Source organism: Saccopteryx bilineata, chromosome 2 (genome assembly GCF_036850765.1).
Source record: "Saccopteryx bilineata isolate mSacBil1 chromosome 2, mSacBil1_pri_phased_curated, whole genome shotgun sequence".
Taxonomy (NCBI): domain Eukaryota; kingdom Metazoa; phylum Chordata; class Mammalia; order Chiroptera; family Emballonuridae; genus Saccopteryx; species Saccopteryx bilineata.
This window is the reverse complement of record NC_089491.1, coordinates 25,423,595-25,441,118: the sequence shown is the minus strand read 5'-3', so window position 1 is coordinate 25,441,118 and position 17,524 is coordinate 25,423,595. Positions and strand designations below refer to the sequence as shown.

The 17,524-nt window shown below is 42.4% G+C and overlaps 1 protein-coding gene across 2 annotated transcripts in view; it reads right to left on the bottom strand.

The window, feature by feature from the left end:
* TMEM245 (transmembrane protein 245) overlaps positions 1-17,524 on the bottom strand; it is an 84,327-nt gene that overhangs the window by 64,500 nt on the left and 2,303 nt on the right. For both annotated transcript variants that reach the window (XM_066256576.1, XM_066256577.1), the window contains exons 2-3: positions 5,192-5,309; positions 2,847-2,948 (exon numbers count right to left, since the gene is read on the bottom strand). In XM_066256576.1, coding sequence (XP_066112673.1) covers positions 2,847-2,948; positions 5,192-5,309 — 220 coding nt within the window. The remainder of the gene's footprint in view (positions 1-2,846; positions 2,949-5,191; positions 5,310-17,524) is intronic.

The window sequence follows — 17,524 nt, the reverse complement described above, 5'->3', positions numbered from 1 at the left end:
GGAAAAGGCTGTCCCAGTATGAACTGGGTGATTTGAGTTCTGATGCCAAAAATAAACAGGTTCTAGGAACAAAAGGGAAAACTACTCAAGAAATTTAGGAAAAAAAGTATATAAGATTTATAATAAGCATTATCTAAACTAGAAGTCTATAAAAGGATTCTAGATCAAGAATAACCTGGAGTGAGAAACAGAACAAAGAAAACCAACATTTGCAAATCTGCTCACAACATTTAGTCTGTGTCCCTGTGATTTCTTGTAGTAATCTAGAATTCAAATACTAGAAATCTGGCTCACATGCCAATACCCTCGGTTGCTAACAGTAACAATCAAACAGGGCAAACCTTGGTCTCAGAATTCTTATCCCCTATCTCTCGAGGCTCCCTTCACCAGCTGACTAGAATGTATACCCAAGAGAAAACCCACCTAAACCCTTTGATTTGGGACGTACATTATTCATACTTACAATGAAGTAGTTACTCATCTCTGAACAAAGGCAGTCAAAAGGAAGAAAACTATCCTGGGGTGAGTGAGGTGTAAGCAGAGCCGTCTGAATCACTACTATTAGGGGAAAGGAAAACAAAAAAGGAGATAAAGCTAGCTAACCAGAGGGACAAGTAGAGACCACCAAGCTTTCTACAGTAGTTGCCAAAACAGAAAGTTTACTTCTACTGGTTTGATAGATAAACAGAGTCTAAAAGATTGTGACTACAAAGACAAGCTGAAGAAAGAAAACTCAGAAAGACAGAAAAATATAAAATCTTTCCTGTTTTCCACTGTCAGAAAGTTAAGTAATTAAGGTTTCTTTGCTTCAGGTAGTTGTTTCAAAATTCTACACAACTGTTTATGAATAAAAGAGGTCTTACAATGATCAGATATTACTTAACAAATAAAATAATAAAAAAGCAACTTAGTTAAAATGAACTTCTCTAGGGAATTTACCAATACACAACCATGCCACAAATAGCCTTGTGATTAGCATAAAAAGAAGATGCTAAAAATAATGTTGGAGAAGTATATCTGACATAGAGACGAGCTCATATCAAGAAGTTTAAAACATGGGATACAAAAGAAAATGTTCACCATGATTCAGTTTTCCTGTGTTTTAAGTTGTCTGAAGGCATTTAAAGCCCTTAGCTAACATTTTGGTATAATCCGTGGACAGTGGGATTTTGAGTGACTTTTATTTTTTTATTTCTCATTATTTCTAACTTACCCTTGACAAACTGATAATGTGAGAAATTAACATTTTTTCCTTCTACAAATCTGCTACAAATAGTAATTTGCTCTTTTAGTTTTTGAATAACCATCAGAAAGCAGAAGGAACAAATGTCGGTCACAGTACCAACTATGCTGTTCACCTCTCCACACACTGCTGCTTCCACGGGCCGGTTAACCAGAAGTCCAGTCTGGTGATCTGAGAGCCATTACTACATCTGGCCACTGCTGCCCCTGCCCCACCCACCCCCTGCTGCCTTCTTAAAACTGTCAGAAACATGCATCTTTAACAAACTATCTTTGGATAAGAACCACTTGCAGCAAAAAATAATCCTTAAAAGAACATGGTGTGTTCAACACATACTAGAAGTTTTAACCAGGACAACCAAGCAAGAAAAAGAAGAGGCATCCAAATTAGAAAGGAAGAAGCTAAACTCTATTTGCAGATGACATGCTCTTTTTTATATATACGAAATCCTGAAGAATCCACAAAAAAGAAAAAGACTATTAAAGCTAATAAATTCAGCAAAGTTGGAGGATTCAAAGTCAACAGGGGCAAATATTTATAACCTTAAATTCGACAATGAATGAATTGTTAGCTAGGACACCAAAAGCACAAGCAACAAAAAGATTGAAATATTCATAAATATCATATATGGAAATTTAACAACACACTTCTGATGAATCAATGTGTCAACGAAAAAATCAAAAGGGAAATCATGCAGTATCTTGACTCAAGGAAAATGGAAACACATGTCAAAATTTATGGGATATAAAGGGAGTTCTTAGAAGGCAATTTATTGCTATAAATAAATTCCTACATTAAGAAAATAGAAAAATCTCAAATAAGCTAATAACAGTTGCTTAATGGGTACAGGGTGATGTTAATATCTTAGAAGAAAATAGAAGTAATGGTTGTACACACTGTGAATGTACTAAATGCTACTTTAAAATAGTTAATGGGTCTGACCTGTGGTGGCGCAGTGGATAAAGTGTCCATCTGGAATGCTAAAGTGTCCATCTGTTCAAAATCCTGGGCTTGCCTGTCTAAGGCACATATAGGAAGCAACTACTACAAATTGATACTTATGCTTCTCCCTATACTCTCTCCCTCCCCCCTCTAAAAATCAATAAATTTTAAAAAAGTAGTTAATGGTTAATTTTAGGTCCTATGAATTATACCTAAATAAAATTTGCAAAAAAGGGGGGAGGGTATGAGGTATAGTGTAACAACCTAAAATATTTTAAACTGGTCAGAAAACACCACAGGTTTTTAAACCGATTTAAAGCTATTTCATCATAACATGTTTTTGTTTGTTTGTTTTGTTAAGATTTTTATTTAATCATTTTAGACGGAAGAGAGAGAGAGAGAACGAGAGAGAGAGAGAACGAGAGAGAGAGAGAGAGAGAGAGAGAGAGAAGGAGGTAGGGGAAACAGGAAGCATCAACTCCCATACGTGTCTTGACCAGGCAAGCCCAGGGTTTCGAACTTGTGACCTCAGCGTTCCAGGTCGACGCTTTATCCACTGTGTCACCACACATCAGGTCTCATCATAGCATGTTTTTTAAAATAAAGCTACCTTCCCAAATATTTCTTAAGAGTAATATTACTAGAATGCCTTATTTCTTACCAGAAGACTCTTTTTCGTTCTGTTTTTCATAGAGGGTGCCCACAGACACCAGGAATACAATAACCAGGAATACTGGAATTCTCCATGAGCCAGCCAGAGATGCTGCAAAGTATCAAGAATTAACATTTTAGTAAAATCAAAACTCAGCATTTGTCTTCAAAAGAACCAGTTTAGTAAACTGACAGAACAATTTGGCATGTATGTTAACAGGATTGTTTCAGGGGAAATAAAGGTCACCAGACAGATGAAACCTAAACTCAGGACTTCTCTCAGGAAGTCCAGTCCTGCTGCCAGAGGCCCCTGGTACAAATGGTCGGGCACGTGCCAGCCTACCTTTCATGGATTTGTGTCACCTGAGGAACCAAGTCCATTCTGAAGCCTATTCAGGGTTTAAGACCATTCCAAATTCAAACCCCCCACTTAATCCCAGCATGACCTGTATCAGGCATAGATCCTAAAGTCATGAAGCCTGGCTTGATTTCCTGCAAATACCACTGGATGTGAACTCTCTCAAGAAAGGGTGCAATGGCCCAAAAGAGCACTGCAAGAAGCTTCAATGTATCCTCCTTAGTTCATAAGGCAAAAATGCTACTAAGAGGCTACCCATCAGCCATTTGCAGTTCCTTGGGTGCATCTAGAGCAGGGGTCTCAAACTCGCGGCCCGCAGGCCGCATGCGGCCCTCCGAACAATTTTGTGCGGCCCGCAGACTAATCCACGAAGTTCAAAATATTTTGGATAAAATTAAGTAAGCCTAGGGGCCTACTTGTATTTTTCATTTCTCTAGCATCCTAGCTAGATATTAGCTTAATTAACAGTAGTTGTGATGTGAACTCCAGTTTCTGGTCGTTTTGTGACACTGAGTAAACTGCATGTACGATTGTGCTTGTTGTACTGATTTGTTTTTGTTTTCAACTGCAGAGAAAAGTGTTGCGTAACAGTTGCCTTTTGTAGAACTAGTGCAGCCCGCCGAATGGCTGTGATCTTGCTCTGCGGCCCACATGCTGAGTTGAGTTTGAGACCCCTGATCTACAGCCTCATGGACATTCAGCTGCCTGAATGTCCCTCATCTGCCTTCCTCAAATTCAAAATGAGTCCAATCACTTGTTAGGAGATCTTGCTGATAAACTCAAACATTCCAAGTCAGCAAAGTTAGAGAATAATGCTTTATTCAACATTAGACGCTAAGCAGAGACACATTTTCTATCAACTCCTTTAAAAAAAACAAAAAAAAACAAGAAGTAGCTCTAAAAACTACTAGGCTATCTGCTGTTCTTGGTTACTGAATTTTGTTTTTAAATTAGAACTAAGTGTTTTCATAGACTCAGACTTGGGACATAGGAACCCCTGAAAAATGCTCTTATATCAGGGGTCGGGAAACTTTTTGGCTGAGAGAGCCATGAACGCCACATATTTTAAAATGTAATTCCGTGAGAGCCATACAACGACCCCTGTACATTACACATTATCCAATAAAAATTTGGTGTTGTCCCGGAGGACAGCTGTGATTGGCTCCAGCCACCCGCAACCATGAACATGAGCGGTAGGAAATGAATGGATTGTAATACATGAGAATGTTTTATATTTTTAACGTTATTTTTTTTATTATTAAAGATCTGTCCACGAGCCAGATGCAGCCATCAAAAGAGCCACATCTGGCTCTCGAGCCATAGGTTCCTGACCCCTGCTCTAGATCAACTGAGCGGCCATTCAGTGAACAGCGCAGTCTCAAATAACAGGGACTTGCCGTGAGCAGTGCTGATGTGTATGGCTCTCAGGCTGAACAGATTTTTCTCTCAAAACCTACTCACTGCTCTAATATCTCACCCTCGTGGCTGCCGAGATCTCTGTGTAAACCACACTCTCGGAGGCCAGGCTTCCGCACTTTATATCCTCCTCACCTCCCCCTCTCCGCACCCCTGGAGCCCAGTTCCCTTCTCTCATCCAGAGTAAACACCTCTGCTCCCTTTCGTTTCTTGCGCACGATGTTGAGCACCTCTTATCACACTTGACTGCTTATCTATATCCTCCTGTGGTAGGACACTCAGAAATGGCCATGAGAGTCCAAGTGTTAGTCTACTTTTCAAGATATATTTTTAAAGGACCGTTTGGAAAATGAACAATTCAAAGATTGTTCATTTCAAAGACATAATTCAAAGATAGACATTTTAAAGCATGATGTGTTCATTAAAGATTCATAAAATATTAAAACATTTTTCTAAAGATTATTTAAAAAAAATTTTAAATGCCATATGTAACACAACCAAAATAAAATTAAAAACCTGCTTTGATTTGCACGGTCAGCCACCGCTGACCTCAAGCTAGACCTTAGGAAAAAGAGACCCACCTAAATGAAAAAGCAGTACAATCCAGACGGGAATTGAAACTGTTCTCAAGTAGCGCTCTGTGCTTGCATTCCACTTGAATGAAACAGTCAACACATAGCCAACTACCAACGTCCAGATCTTAAATAAATGAAATATAGACACAGTTGTAAATACATGCATGTGAAAATTAACATACAATTATATAGAATATGCAGGCATCTGTATTGCATGAGCGCCGGGGTTACAAGCCAGGTTAGATGAAGGCGGGTAGTGCCATCGGGCCGTGGGCGGGCTTTCCTCCTCCGCTCAGGGAATCAAGTTTTGAAGTAAACAGGCATTTGAAAGCCCATGTAGTAATATCATTTAAACAGTTTTAAGCCAGTTTACATACTGTTTTAATTTAAGACATATTAACATTCAGAAACTATTGTATGCATAAAGATACTTGAGGTAAAACATTCACTTTTAAAGCCCTGGACTTAAGAGCTTAATCTTGTGGAATTCCTAAAGTTTTCTCTACATATTAATGTTTAGAAAAGAAAAAAACAGTTAAAAGATTCTATTCCAGCCCATTAAATATGCTTCTTATGGTGAAAATAACTTTTTAAAAATGAAAAGGCGGCCCTGGCCAGTTGGCTCAGTGGTAGAGCGTCGGCCTGGCGTGCGGAAGTCCCGGGTTCGATTCCCGGCCAGGGCACACAGGAGAGGCACCCATCTGCTTCTCCACCCCTCCCCCTCTCCTTCCTCTCTGACTCCTCTCTTCCCCTCCCACAGCCAAGGCTCCATTGGAGCAAAGATGGCCTGGGCGCTGAGGATGGCTTCTTGGCCTCTGCGCCAGGTGCTAGAGTGGCTCTGGTTGCAACAGAGCGACGCCTCGGATGGGCCGAGCATCGCCCCCTGGTGGGCGTGCCGGGTGGATCCCAGTCGGGTGCATGAGGGAGTCTGTCTGACTGCCTCCCCGTTTCCAGCTTCAGAAAAATACAAAAATAAAAAAAAATTAAAAAATGAAAAGGTGCAGCCAGCTGATGTGTGACCTGATGGAATAACACAGCTCGGCCCACGCCGATCGGCTCAGGGGTAGAGCATTGGCCCAGCGTGTAGAAGTCCCAGGTTCAATTCCTGGCCAGGGCACACAGGAAAAGCGCCCATCTGCTTCTCCACCTCTTCCCCTCTTCTTTCTCTCTATCATGCCCTCCCACCCCAGCCAAGGTTCCAGTACAGCAAAGTTGTCCCGGTTGAGATGCTCCCCGTCTCAGGAGCATGCGGGAGTCTATTTTCCCGCTTCTCACTTCAGAAAAATATCAATACAACAGAAAAAAAATAAAGAAATAACCCAGGTAACAATGCTTAGAACCTAGTCCTGAGTTATATGCATAGTGGAAGAAGTTTAACTGAAAAAAATATTGCTCGAGGAAGAGACAGCAAGATTTGAGAACAGAAGAACTAGCCAGGGTCCCATCCTCAGTTTTCCCTATACTAACACTAAATAACTCTAGCCCTTAAGGGAGCATCAGCATGCCTACGCAGGTACTCTCTAATAACTTCATATTTTAATAGAACATTTACAAAAGATGGAAGAAATACATAATCCAGAACAAATGTGAGCACCAGGGACATATTTTAAAAACCTAAACCTTGAAAAGGCAAGTAAAAACAAAAAAAGAACTTTAAGCTATAATGCAGAGAATGAAGAGAAAAGAATTGATACAATTACTATAAAAGACAGAAAAAATTATCTTCTACTTTATTTTGGTCATCTCTATCAATAAAAATAGTCTTTAGGTCTTAAAAATGTTTACAACTTCTGACCTGAGAACTCAGCTTTGGAACCTTACTAAGGAATAATAAATTCTATTAAAAATAAAAATGCCAGGCCCTGGCCAGTTGGCTCAGTGGTAGAGCATTGGCCTGGCGTGCAGGAGTCCGAGGTTCGATTCCCAGCCAGGGCACACAGGAGAAGCGCCCATCTGCTTCTCCACCTCTCCCCCTCTTCTTCCTCTCTGTTTCTCTCTTCCCCTCCCACAGCCAAGGCTCCATTGGAACAAAGATGGCCCCGGCGCTGAGGATGGCTCTGTGGCCTTTGTCTCAGGTGCTAGAATGGCTCTGGGTGCAACAGAGCAACACCCGAGATGAGCAGAGCATCGTCCCCTGGTGGGCATGCCGGGTGGATCCTGGTCGGGCGCATGCGGGAGTCTGACTGCCTCCCCGTTTCCAGCTTCAGAAAATACAAAAAAATAAAAAAGCTTATCAGTGTAATTTAGAATACTAAAGAGTTGATAACAATTAAAAGTTAAACAACCAGAAAGTGTTAACTATAGATAATTCACTTAAGAAAATGTAATACAGCAATTAAAATCAGTTTTTGTAAGCAAAGACTACATACACACACACACACACACACACACACACACACACACACACACAGAGTCCTCAGGTTATATAACACAGTTCCATCCCTACAACAGTGACATAACCCAAATTTTGGTGTAAGTCGAAACATACCCTAGCCTAACACAATCGGAACACTTGCTCTTTTAACAGTCCAAAATGGCCTGACCAGGCAGTGGTGCAGTGGATAGAGCATCAGCCTAGGGCGCAGAGGACCCAGGTTCAAAACCCAGAGGTTGCCGGCTTGAGCACAGGGTCGCTGGCTTGAGCATGGGATCACAGACATGACCCATGGCCCCTGGCTTGAATCCAAAGGTCACTGGCTTGAGCAAGGGGCCACTCACTCTGCTATAGCACCCACCTGCCCCGTCCTGTCAAGGCACATATGAGAAACCAATCAATGAACTACGGTGCCACAATGAAAAACTGATGCTTCTCATCTCTCTCCCTTCCTGTCTATCCCTCTCTCTGTCTCTCTCTCTGTCAGAAAAAAAAAAAAAGTCCAAAATGGCATAGGTAAGCATACTGGGGGGAAGCCAACTCCCTCACTCATATGCTGTGTTACTACATATTCTTCAACTGCGCACAACCAAACTAGTTCATCCACATAGTCTGTAAGTATGACGCTAACAGCATAAGCTGAAATACATCTCAATTCTTTTAAGTTTTTTTTATTTTTTTATCTTTCTTTCTTTTCATTTTTCTGAAGCTGGAAACAGGGAGAGACAGTCAGACAGACTCCCGCATGCGCCCGACCGGGATCCACCCGGCACGCCCACCAGGGGCAACGCTCTACCCACCAGGGGGCAATGCTCTGCCCATCCTCGGCGTCGCCATGTAGCGACCAGAGCCACTCTAGCGCCTGAGGCAGAGGCCATAGAGCCATCCCCAGCACCCGGGCCATCTTTGCTCCAATGGAGCCTTGGCTGCGGGAGGGGAAGAGAGAGACAGAGAGGAAAGCGCGGCGGAGGGGTGGAGAAGCAAATGGGCGCTTCTCCTGTGTGCCCTGGCCGGGAATTGAACCCGGGTCCTCTGCATGCTAGGCCGACGCTCTACCGCTGAGCCAACCGGCCAGGGCTCTTTTAAGTTTTTATGGGAGTGAGCGTCCTAAACTCAAAACATTGTAGTCCAGACTGTCCTAACCCGAGGACTCCCTGTAATAGAAAATACTTTTGCCCTGGTCAGATATCTAGGGTGGTTAGAGCAATGGTCCCCAAACTTTTTTGGGCCACGGACCTGTTTAATGTCAGAAAATATTTTCACGGACCGGACTTTAGGGTGGGACGGATAAATATATCATGTGACCGAGAGAAGCATCAAGAGTGAGTCTTAGACGGATGTAACAGAGGGAATCTGGTCATTTTAAAAAAATAAAACATCATTCAGACTTAAATATAAATAAAAGGGAAATAATGTAAGTTATTTATTCTTTCTCTGCGGACCAGTATCAAATGGCCCACGGACCGGTACCGGTCTGCAGCCCGGGGGTTGGGGATCACTGGGTTAGAGCATTGACCCAAGGTGCAGAAGTTGCTGGTTGATTCCTGGTCAAGGCACGTACAGGAACAGGTTGATGTTCCTGTCTCTCTATCATTCTCTCTTTCCCTTCCTCTCTCAATTAAATCAATAAATAAAATTTAAAATAATAATAAATAGGCCCTGGCCGGTTGGCTCAGCGGTAGAGCATCGGCCTGGCGTGCAGGGGATCTGGGTTCGATTCCCGGCCAGGGCACATAGGAGAAGCGCCCATTTGCTTCTCCACCCCCCACCCCCTCCTTCCTCTCTGTTTCTCTCTTCCCCTCCTGCAGCCGAGGCTCCATTGGAGCAAAGATGGCCCGGGCGCTGGGGATGGCTCCTTGGCCTCTGCCCCAGGTGCTAGAGTGGCTCTGGTCGCCGCAAAGCGACGCCCCAGAGGGGCAGAGCATCGCCCCCTGGTGGGCAGAGCGTCGCCCCTGGTGGGCGTGCGGGGTGGATCCCGGTCGGGCGCATGCGGGAGTCTGTCTGACTGTCTCTCCCCGTTTCCAGCTTCAGAAAAAAATACAAAAAAATAAATAAATAAATAATAATAATAATAATAAATAAATATACTTCTAGTGATATTAGGAAAAGAAAAATACAAAAACACATTATGATATGATTATATCTACAGTACAATGAAGAAAAAGTAATGTCCTAAGAAATTAATGACTGTTTTGGGGTGGTAAGTTTTTTGTTTCCCCTTTTACTTTTTTTCTGTATTTTCCAAATTGTCTTTAAGAAACACTAATTCTAAAAAAAAAAAAAAAAAGAAACACTAATTCTTTTATAATGAAAAGGATATTAAAATATTTTTCTCCAATAAATTCTATTAGATGAACTATTACAGAGCTCTTAAGCCCCAGATATGAGTACCTGGGAAGTGAGTCTACAGCAGCTTCAAAAAAGTTCAAGTGTGCAGGTCCACACAAATGTAACCCTGGGATTTGAGAGACTGAGATATGACTGCGGAACTCGGAACAAAATCTGAGTATAATAATAGTACACTTCCATAACACTTACTATGGGGGCCACGTCCTGTTCTAATGCTTTATCTTTATGAACACATTTAATTCTCATAATCCCAGGCAGTAAGAACTATTATTCCCATCTTACAGATTAAAGAAACTGAGACTTCTGGGAAGTGACTTGCCCCAGGTCCCACAGCTAAAAGTCACAAAGCGGGGACCTAGAATCCAGAAATCTAGCTCCAAAGTCTGCTTTCTTGACCAGAAGGAGAGAAAAGAGTGGTGTTAAAAAAATTTAAAAAGAGGAAAAGCAGCTCCAATATTCAAAAGCAAAAACAAAAGCATTCAGTTTTGGCAACTACAAAACTGATGAAATAAAAAAGGATCCTCAGCTAATAGATGACCTTCAGGGGCAAGCTACACAGGGGAAATCAGCCCTCCTCTACTCAACATTTGGTAATTTAGATGAAAGACCAGAGGCATATAATCAAACTCAAAGATTACACAAAATTAGGCCGGTTGGCTCAGCGGTAGAGCATCGGCCTGGCCTGCGGGGAACCCGGGTTCGATTTCCGGCCAGGGCACATAGGAGAAGCGCCCATTTGCTTCTCCACCCCCCCCCCCTTCCTCTCTGTCTCTCTCTTCCCCTCCCACAGCCAAGGCTCCATTGGAGCAAAGATGGCCCGGCGCTGGGAATGGCTCCTTGGCCTCTGCCCCAGGCGCTAGAATGGCTCTGGTCAAGGCAGAGCTACGCCCCGGAGGGGCAGAGCATCACCCCCTGGTGGACAGAGCATCGCCCCTGGTGGGCGTGCCTGGTGGGCATGCCGGGTGGTTCCTGGTCGGGCGCATGTGGGAGTCTATCTGACTGTCTCTCCCGTTTCCAGCTTCAGAAAAATACAAAAAAAAAAAAAAGATTACACAAAATTAAAATGGCTATAATGACTCAAAAAGATATCCTAAAGTTAGGACAATGGGCTAATTCAAATAAGATTAACTTTAATAAAGAAAAGTGAAAAATTCTGCTTTAGATTCAAAACTCAACTGCATAAGTATAGAATGGGAAGAAGGCAGCTAAACTACTTTTTAGTTCAGAGTGAGTGGGGAGTATACCTGGTGTGACTGCCTATTAATAGAAATACAATAGTCACATCAAGGTAAGTGATTCTTTTAATGACTTTTGCATTACGGAACCACATCAGCAATCAAATGCAGACTGGAAAAGGAAATGAAAATCACAACATAGGAGATATGGATATAGCTGGGGGTAAAACCATCTTCTAGGTAGAAAGACAGACAAAGAGGAAGAGAGAAGAAGGAAGAGAGAGGCAGGGAGAGGAGGAGAGGCATAACTCATAGTCACAGCACTTTAGTTGTTCACTGACTGCCTCTCATACATGCCTTGATTGGGGGGCTTCACCCAAGCCCTCTTGCTCAAGACAGCAACCCTGCGATCTCAGGGTTTTGAACCTGGGACCTTGGTGTCCTAGATCAACATTCTATCCACTGCACCACAACTGGTCAGCAGAAAACTGTTTCAGCTGAGAAAAGGAAATGTCAAGATTTGATCGCTGTCTTTGAATAGCTGGGGAAATGTCATCTCGTGAAGGCATCAGACCTTTTTTCTGTGGTTCTGACAGCAGAAATAGTAGGCAGGATTAGGAAGCAACACATTTCAGCTCAATGAGAATAAATCTAACAAACTATAGCAATCTAAAAGTGGAATAAAGCTACCATCACTAAAAGTGTTTGAACAGAAGTTGACCATAGTCAGGGATGACCAAGTAGGAGAGTCGCCTCTCAGTGATCTAGAGCAGTGGTCCCCAACCCCCGGTCCGTGGGCCATTTGGTACTGGTCCACAGAGAAGGAATAAATAACTTACATTATTTCCGTTTTATTTATATTTAAGTCTGAACAATATTTTATTTTTTTTTAAATGACCAGATTCCCTCAGTTACATCCGTCTAAGACTCACTCTTGACGCTTGTCTCGGTCATGTGATACATTTATTCGTCCCACCCTAAAGGCCGGTCTGTGAAATATTTTCTGACATTAAATCAGTCGTGGCCCAAAAAAGGTTGAGTATTGCAAAAAGCAAAAACTTTAACATTTTAAGCCTATGATACTTTAAAACCAATCTCCAAGAAGCTGTTGTTTCTTATCTGTACTTAGGAAACCAGTATCACTATCAGGAAGAGAAAAAAATAGATTGCATACTTCAGATTTCTTTAAAGAAAACTCACAGTTCAAAGTGAAGTAGCTGTCTTTACCTAGTAAACCCTTCATACAACATGAGGTTGGTTAACTCTTTCGTGGACCAGCATGAAAACTCTGGCAGTTGAAAACCTCTGCTTTATATGCCCACACAGGCATAAAAATAAATTTAGAAGACTATTCATCAGTAACAATATCCATACAGTAAAAATGGTAGCAGAGAAGAGAGACAATTCATTTTTACCATATAAACTTCTATGCTGCTTAAAATTGTTTTTATATAACAAACATGTTTTATTGAGTCAACTTTTTAAATTTCTAAATATTCTTTAAATTAACTTAAACTACCCTGGCCAGGTATCTCCGCTGGTTAGAGTATTGTCACAATACACTAAGGTTGTGGGTTCCATCCCTGGTCAGGGCACATATAAGCATCAACCAACGGATGCATAAATGGGTGGAATGACAATAAATGTTTCTTTCTTCCTTTCTTGCTTTAAAATCAATAAATTAAAATTGTTTAAAATATAAATAAAGTGAAAATAAGGATGTAAACAAATTTCATACATAATTTATAGTATGGATTCCTTAAAGTGTGCCTTTAAGAGAGTTTTTCAGGCCCAGCTGAGTAGCTCAGTTGGTTAGAGCGTTGTCCCCAAATGTCAAGGTTGCAGGTTCCATCCCTGGTCAGGGCACATACAAAATCAGCCACTGAGTACTTCAATAAGAGGACCAACAAATCGATGTTTCTCTATTTCTCTCTAAAATCAATAACTAAAAAGCTTTTTTATTTCTCTGAAAGATACGCTTAGCTTCTGAGCAAACCTTTTCAAGTATGAATTTTCCTCCCAACATAAATCAATGAGCAATACTTTATACTTAAGAGGTCATATTTTCCCAAACTTATGTTCTTCAAAGCAATGTGTCCTTTTCAAAATCATACATTCAATCCTTATTTTAAACCACTACATATGGCTCTAACTTTTTTTTTTTTTGTATTTTTCTGAAGCTGGAAAGGGGAGGCAGACAGATTCCCGCATGCGCCCGACCGGGATCCACCCGGCACGCCCACCAGGGGGCGATGCTCTGCCCATCCGGGGCTTCGCTCTGTCGTGACCAGAGCCACTCTAGCGCCTGGGGTAGAGGCCAAGGAGCCATCCCCAGTGCCCGGGCCATCTTTTGCTCCAATGGAGCCTTGGCTGTGGGAGGGGAAGAGAGAGACAGAGAGGAAGGAGAGGGGAAGGGGTGGAGAAGCAGATGGGCGCCTCTCCTGTGTGCCCTGGCCGGGAATCGAACCCAGGACTTCCGCACGCCAGGCCGACGCTCTACCGCTGAGCCAACCGGCCAGGGCCTCTAACTTTTTAAATTGCTAAATACAAGACTCTACATAAAAATTGGCAACATTTATTTAGAACAAGTAAAGCAAACTAATAATCACATTTTCCTTTCATCTGACTTACCCAGATATACTTTTCTGATTAAAAAATATTAAATGCACAGCCTGACCTGTGGTGGTACAGTAGACAGAGCATCGACCTGGAACACAGAGGTCGCCAGTTCAAAACCCTGGGCTTGCCTGGTGAAAGCACATACAAGAAGCAATAAATGAACTAAAGTGAAGCAACTATGATCTCGCTCCCTCTATCTCTCCCTCCCTTTCTCTCTAAAATCAATAAATAAACTCTTTAAAAAAATTAAATGCATAAATCATAAGCAGATTTTGTCTTTTAAACTACATTAATGTTTTATTTATTGTCATCTGGGTATTAACTGGAAAAACAACTTGGCTCGCTTCTGTTGCATGTCTTTGCAAAACACTTTCCTGAGAGAATAAACTGACAGACTTCTTCCCAAGTTATGGAGCCACAGCCCTAAGCACAGCCTTACCAACTACTGCTTCAAGTACTTCATTCTCCTTTAAGATAGCTTAATGCAAATTTGAAAACTGTTCTCTTTGTGGTATGGGAACTGAAGAGTCAAGAATCTTTTAAAATCAAAATCTCTAACTGAGAAAGAATCTAAGCACTGGAAATCCTCCTCCTTACTGTTGCCAGGCAAGCAAAAATGCACCGGGAGAAGGGCTCAGAAGTGGAACTGGGTAGGCCTGGATGGCTTCTGTACACTCCCTACGAGCCTCACCGGCAACAACGCCGAACTCCCGGGATCTGTAAAACTGAACACCGAGGAACCTTAGAAATCGTTCAAAATAATCCCACACTTCAACTGGGGCTGAAGAGCCCAGAGAAGAGCCCTGGTCTGTTCAAGGTCACAAAGCAAGTTATTGACAAGAGTTCAGTTTAGAATTTACACTCTTCTCATCTTTCAGCCACTATTCTTTTCCACCTCGTGCTCCTTTATAAAGTAAAATGAAAACAATGGGATCAGAGACCATAGAGAAAACGAAGCTATTACTACTGCAAAAACTGCAGTCTTCAGACTTTCCAGGTCTGAACTAACGGAGACAGAAAAAAATAAACACTCCCAGCAAAGAAAAATGGTGGAGAGAGGGAGGCCATTAGCTTCCCAGATTTATCTTGACAGCTCTACACCAAGAGGAAATGCCAAGAACCCTGAGCACTGAGTTATGTGGGAGCCTGGTGCAACAGATGATAAGTGTTTAGAATTCACTTACTAAGTCAGCACAATAGTCTAATATTTGAAACTGTTTAAAAAGAACTACCCATCTCATAAATGGTTAGTCTTTTCCTGTAAGCAGAATAGATGGAGTGTTAAGAGGCTAAAGTGAGGGGAAAGAGCTAGAAGACTGAAGTAACCCACAGTGAGGGGAGGAACTGAACTGGGAAGATAAACTGAGAGCAAAGGAAAATTCAGGCCCTGAAGACGCTACAGGAAAACTGGACAGGACTTGGAAAAACTGAACATATACAAGAATAAGAGCAAAGAAAAAAAAGATGGCTAAGGTTTCTAGATGACTAGAATCCAGGGGTCTTTTGGAGAACATGCCTGGTTAGTCCAAGCCTGATATTCTTCTATTTTGTTTCCTTAACTTAAACAAACTAAAAAAATAAGTAAACCAATATTTAAACACAATATATAGGTGGAAACTTTTTAAAATCCTATTGAAGGTCTTGATGACAAAGGGACTTCGACTGCTGACAGGTCTGTTGAGTACCATTTCCTAATAGACTAGATAAATCTCTCATCAGCCTTCTCACCTGTGAAATCCCTCCTACTGCACAGGATTGTTGTGAGAATGAGATAACGCACATGAAAGCACCTTAATCCACAGCCTGGCTCCCGGCTCAAAAATGGCACCTTAACTGTTTGTACTGTCAGCTCTCCAAAATGCGGACAGGCTTAAATGTAGCCTTTCTCTCTGCCTCTCCCATTTACACCTCTCTTCAGCAGCAGGCTCAAATTTACAAGCTGTCCAGACATAAAGACTGTTTTTCTCTAACAGACAGCCCTGGTTTGGGATTACAAAACCACACTGGCTGTGAACTATGAAATAGAAAAGTTACAGAGTGGGCCCGGCCCCCTGCCCAGTCACACGACCTATTTTCTGGTCATGTCAGGCCTTAATCAGCACTTCTGACTGAGCTGAAAACTCCTTGTCTCTGCTTCCCAGGTACACCTCGCCCCGATCCAGCCACCCACCCCAGGGCTGAACCACAACCACAAGCCTGTTTCTCTCAAACTCAGTGACACCCGGGCTCTACTTTCAATTTAGCCCCTCCATCACTCCCTACTCACTTCAAATTATCTCATATTGTCTCTTTTATAATGGGCTTTCTAACTCTCTCCTCTTCTCCCTAGCCTCCACTACTTGAGCAGAACATCTGAGTTTCAAGCCTTTTAAAAATAATTCATTAGCTTGACCTCCCTCTCTGCTTCCAGCCAATCAATCTTGGCCCTTCTCTTCTGCCCAACCACAAACCATACAAGGGTATTTAAGTAAAATATAAAGATGAGGGTTTATCTTCCGGGAAAAGATATTCAAAACTATACACACTGAGCTGCGAACACCTTTACAAGTATCCAGTTCTTCTTCTCTCTCTGCTGAGATTGGCTGGTAGAATCGCTTTATTTTCCACGAATCATGCCAATTTACCCATGTATTCAACTTCTTACTCTAGTATGAAAACACACCATATATCTAGGTCTTTCTTTTCTAAAATCCTACAGCGTAGTAGGTAAGCTACTCAGACTTGGTTACAGTAAATTACAGTAAATTGCAATATCAACAGTCAAAAAATGTTAGCAGAATCTATAAGCATGTCTGACTTTGACAAGACCATTTCTTGAGGCTAGGAATCAAGTCATAATAGTTTTTATATTTCTTAACAGCATACAGTATTCTGCTTTCTATGTAAGAGGCATTCAATGATCTTAACTGAATTGCGCAACAAGGTAAAGAAGAAAGAACAGTGAACTGAGATTCCATAAATATGAACTGTGGATTTGATCAGTTATGAGTGACTTTGGGATGATCACATTCTTTGGACCTCTGAAACCTCTCCTGAAGAGAGGAAGGCATCATCAGACAATAAAGAGTAAATTAACTCTACAGCAGCCTTCTACCTGACAACCCAGCAAGCTCCAGGAGTTGAAAGGGGGTTGTTGCACATCCCTCCCTCCCACAACTGAAATAGCCCAGGGCTCCTAGAGATCAAAGCTTCTGTCTGATCACTCAGCAGTTGCACACACAGGCAGCATTGAACAATTATGGCTGAGGCGCTCCCTAGTACCTTGCTGACCCATAACTGGTGGGTAATGAACGGCCAGGATGGGGCAAAAGTAGGTTTACAGTTGTGGGTTTGTGAACTAGTTTATCCTTATATTAATTCTCGTATTACTTTCCATAAGACTGTAAACCTACTCTTGCCCCACCCTGTGTATTGCCCCACCCTGTGTATCTGTTATCTCTAGATTATGTTCCAATGTGATTATCTGCACCTGGAAGTCAGAGCCTGCATCTCACTCTGTTTGTTTATTTATTTATTTATTTATTTGTATTTTTCGAAAGCTGGAAATGGGGAGAGACAAACAGACTCCTGCATGCGCCCGACCGGGATCCACCCGGCACGCCCACCAGGGAGCGACGCTCTGCCCACCAGGGGGCGATGCTCTGCCCCTCTGGGGCATCCCTCTGTTGCGGCCAGAGCCACTCTAGCGCCTGGGGCAGAGGCCAAGGAGCCATCCCCAGCGCCCGGGCCATCTCTGCTCCAATGGAGCCTCGGCTGCAGGAGGGGAAGAGAGAGACAGAGAGGAAGGAGAGGGGGAGGGGTGAAGCAGATGGGTGCTTCTCC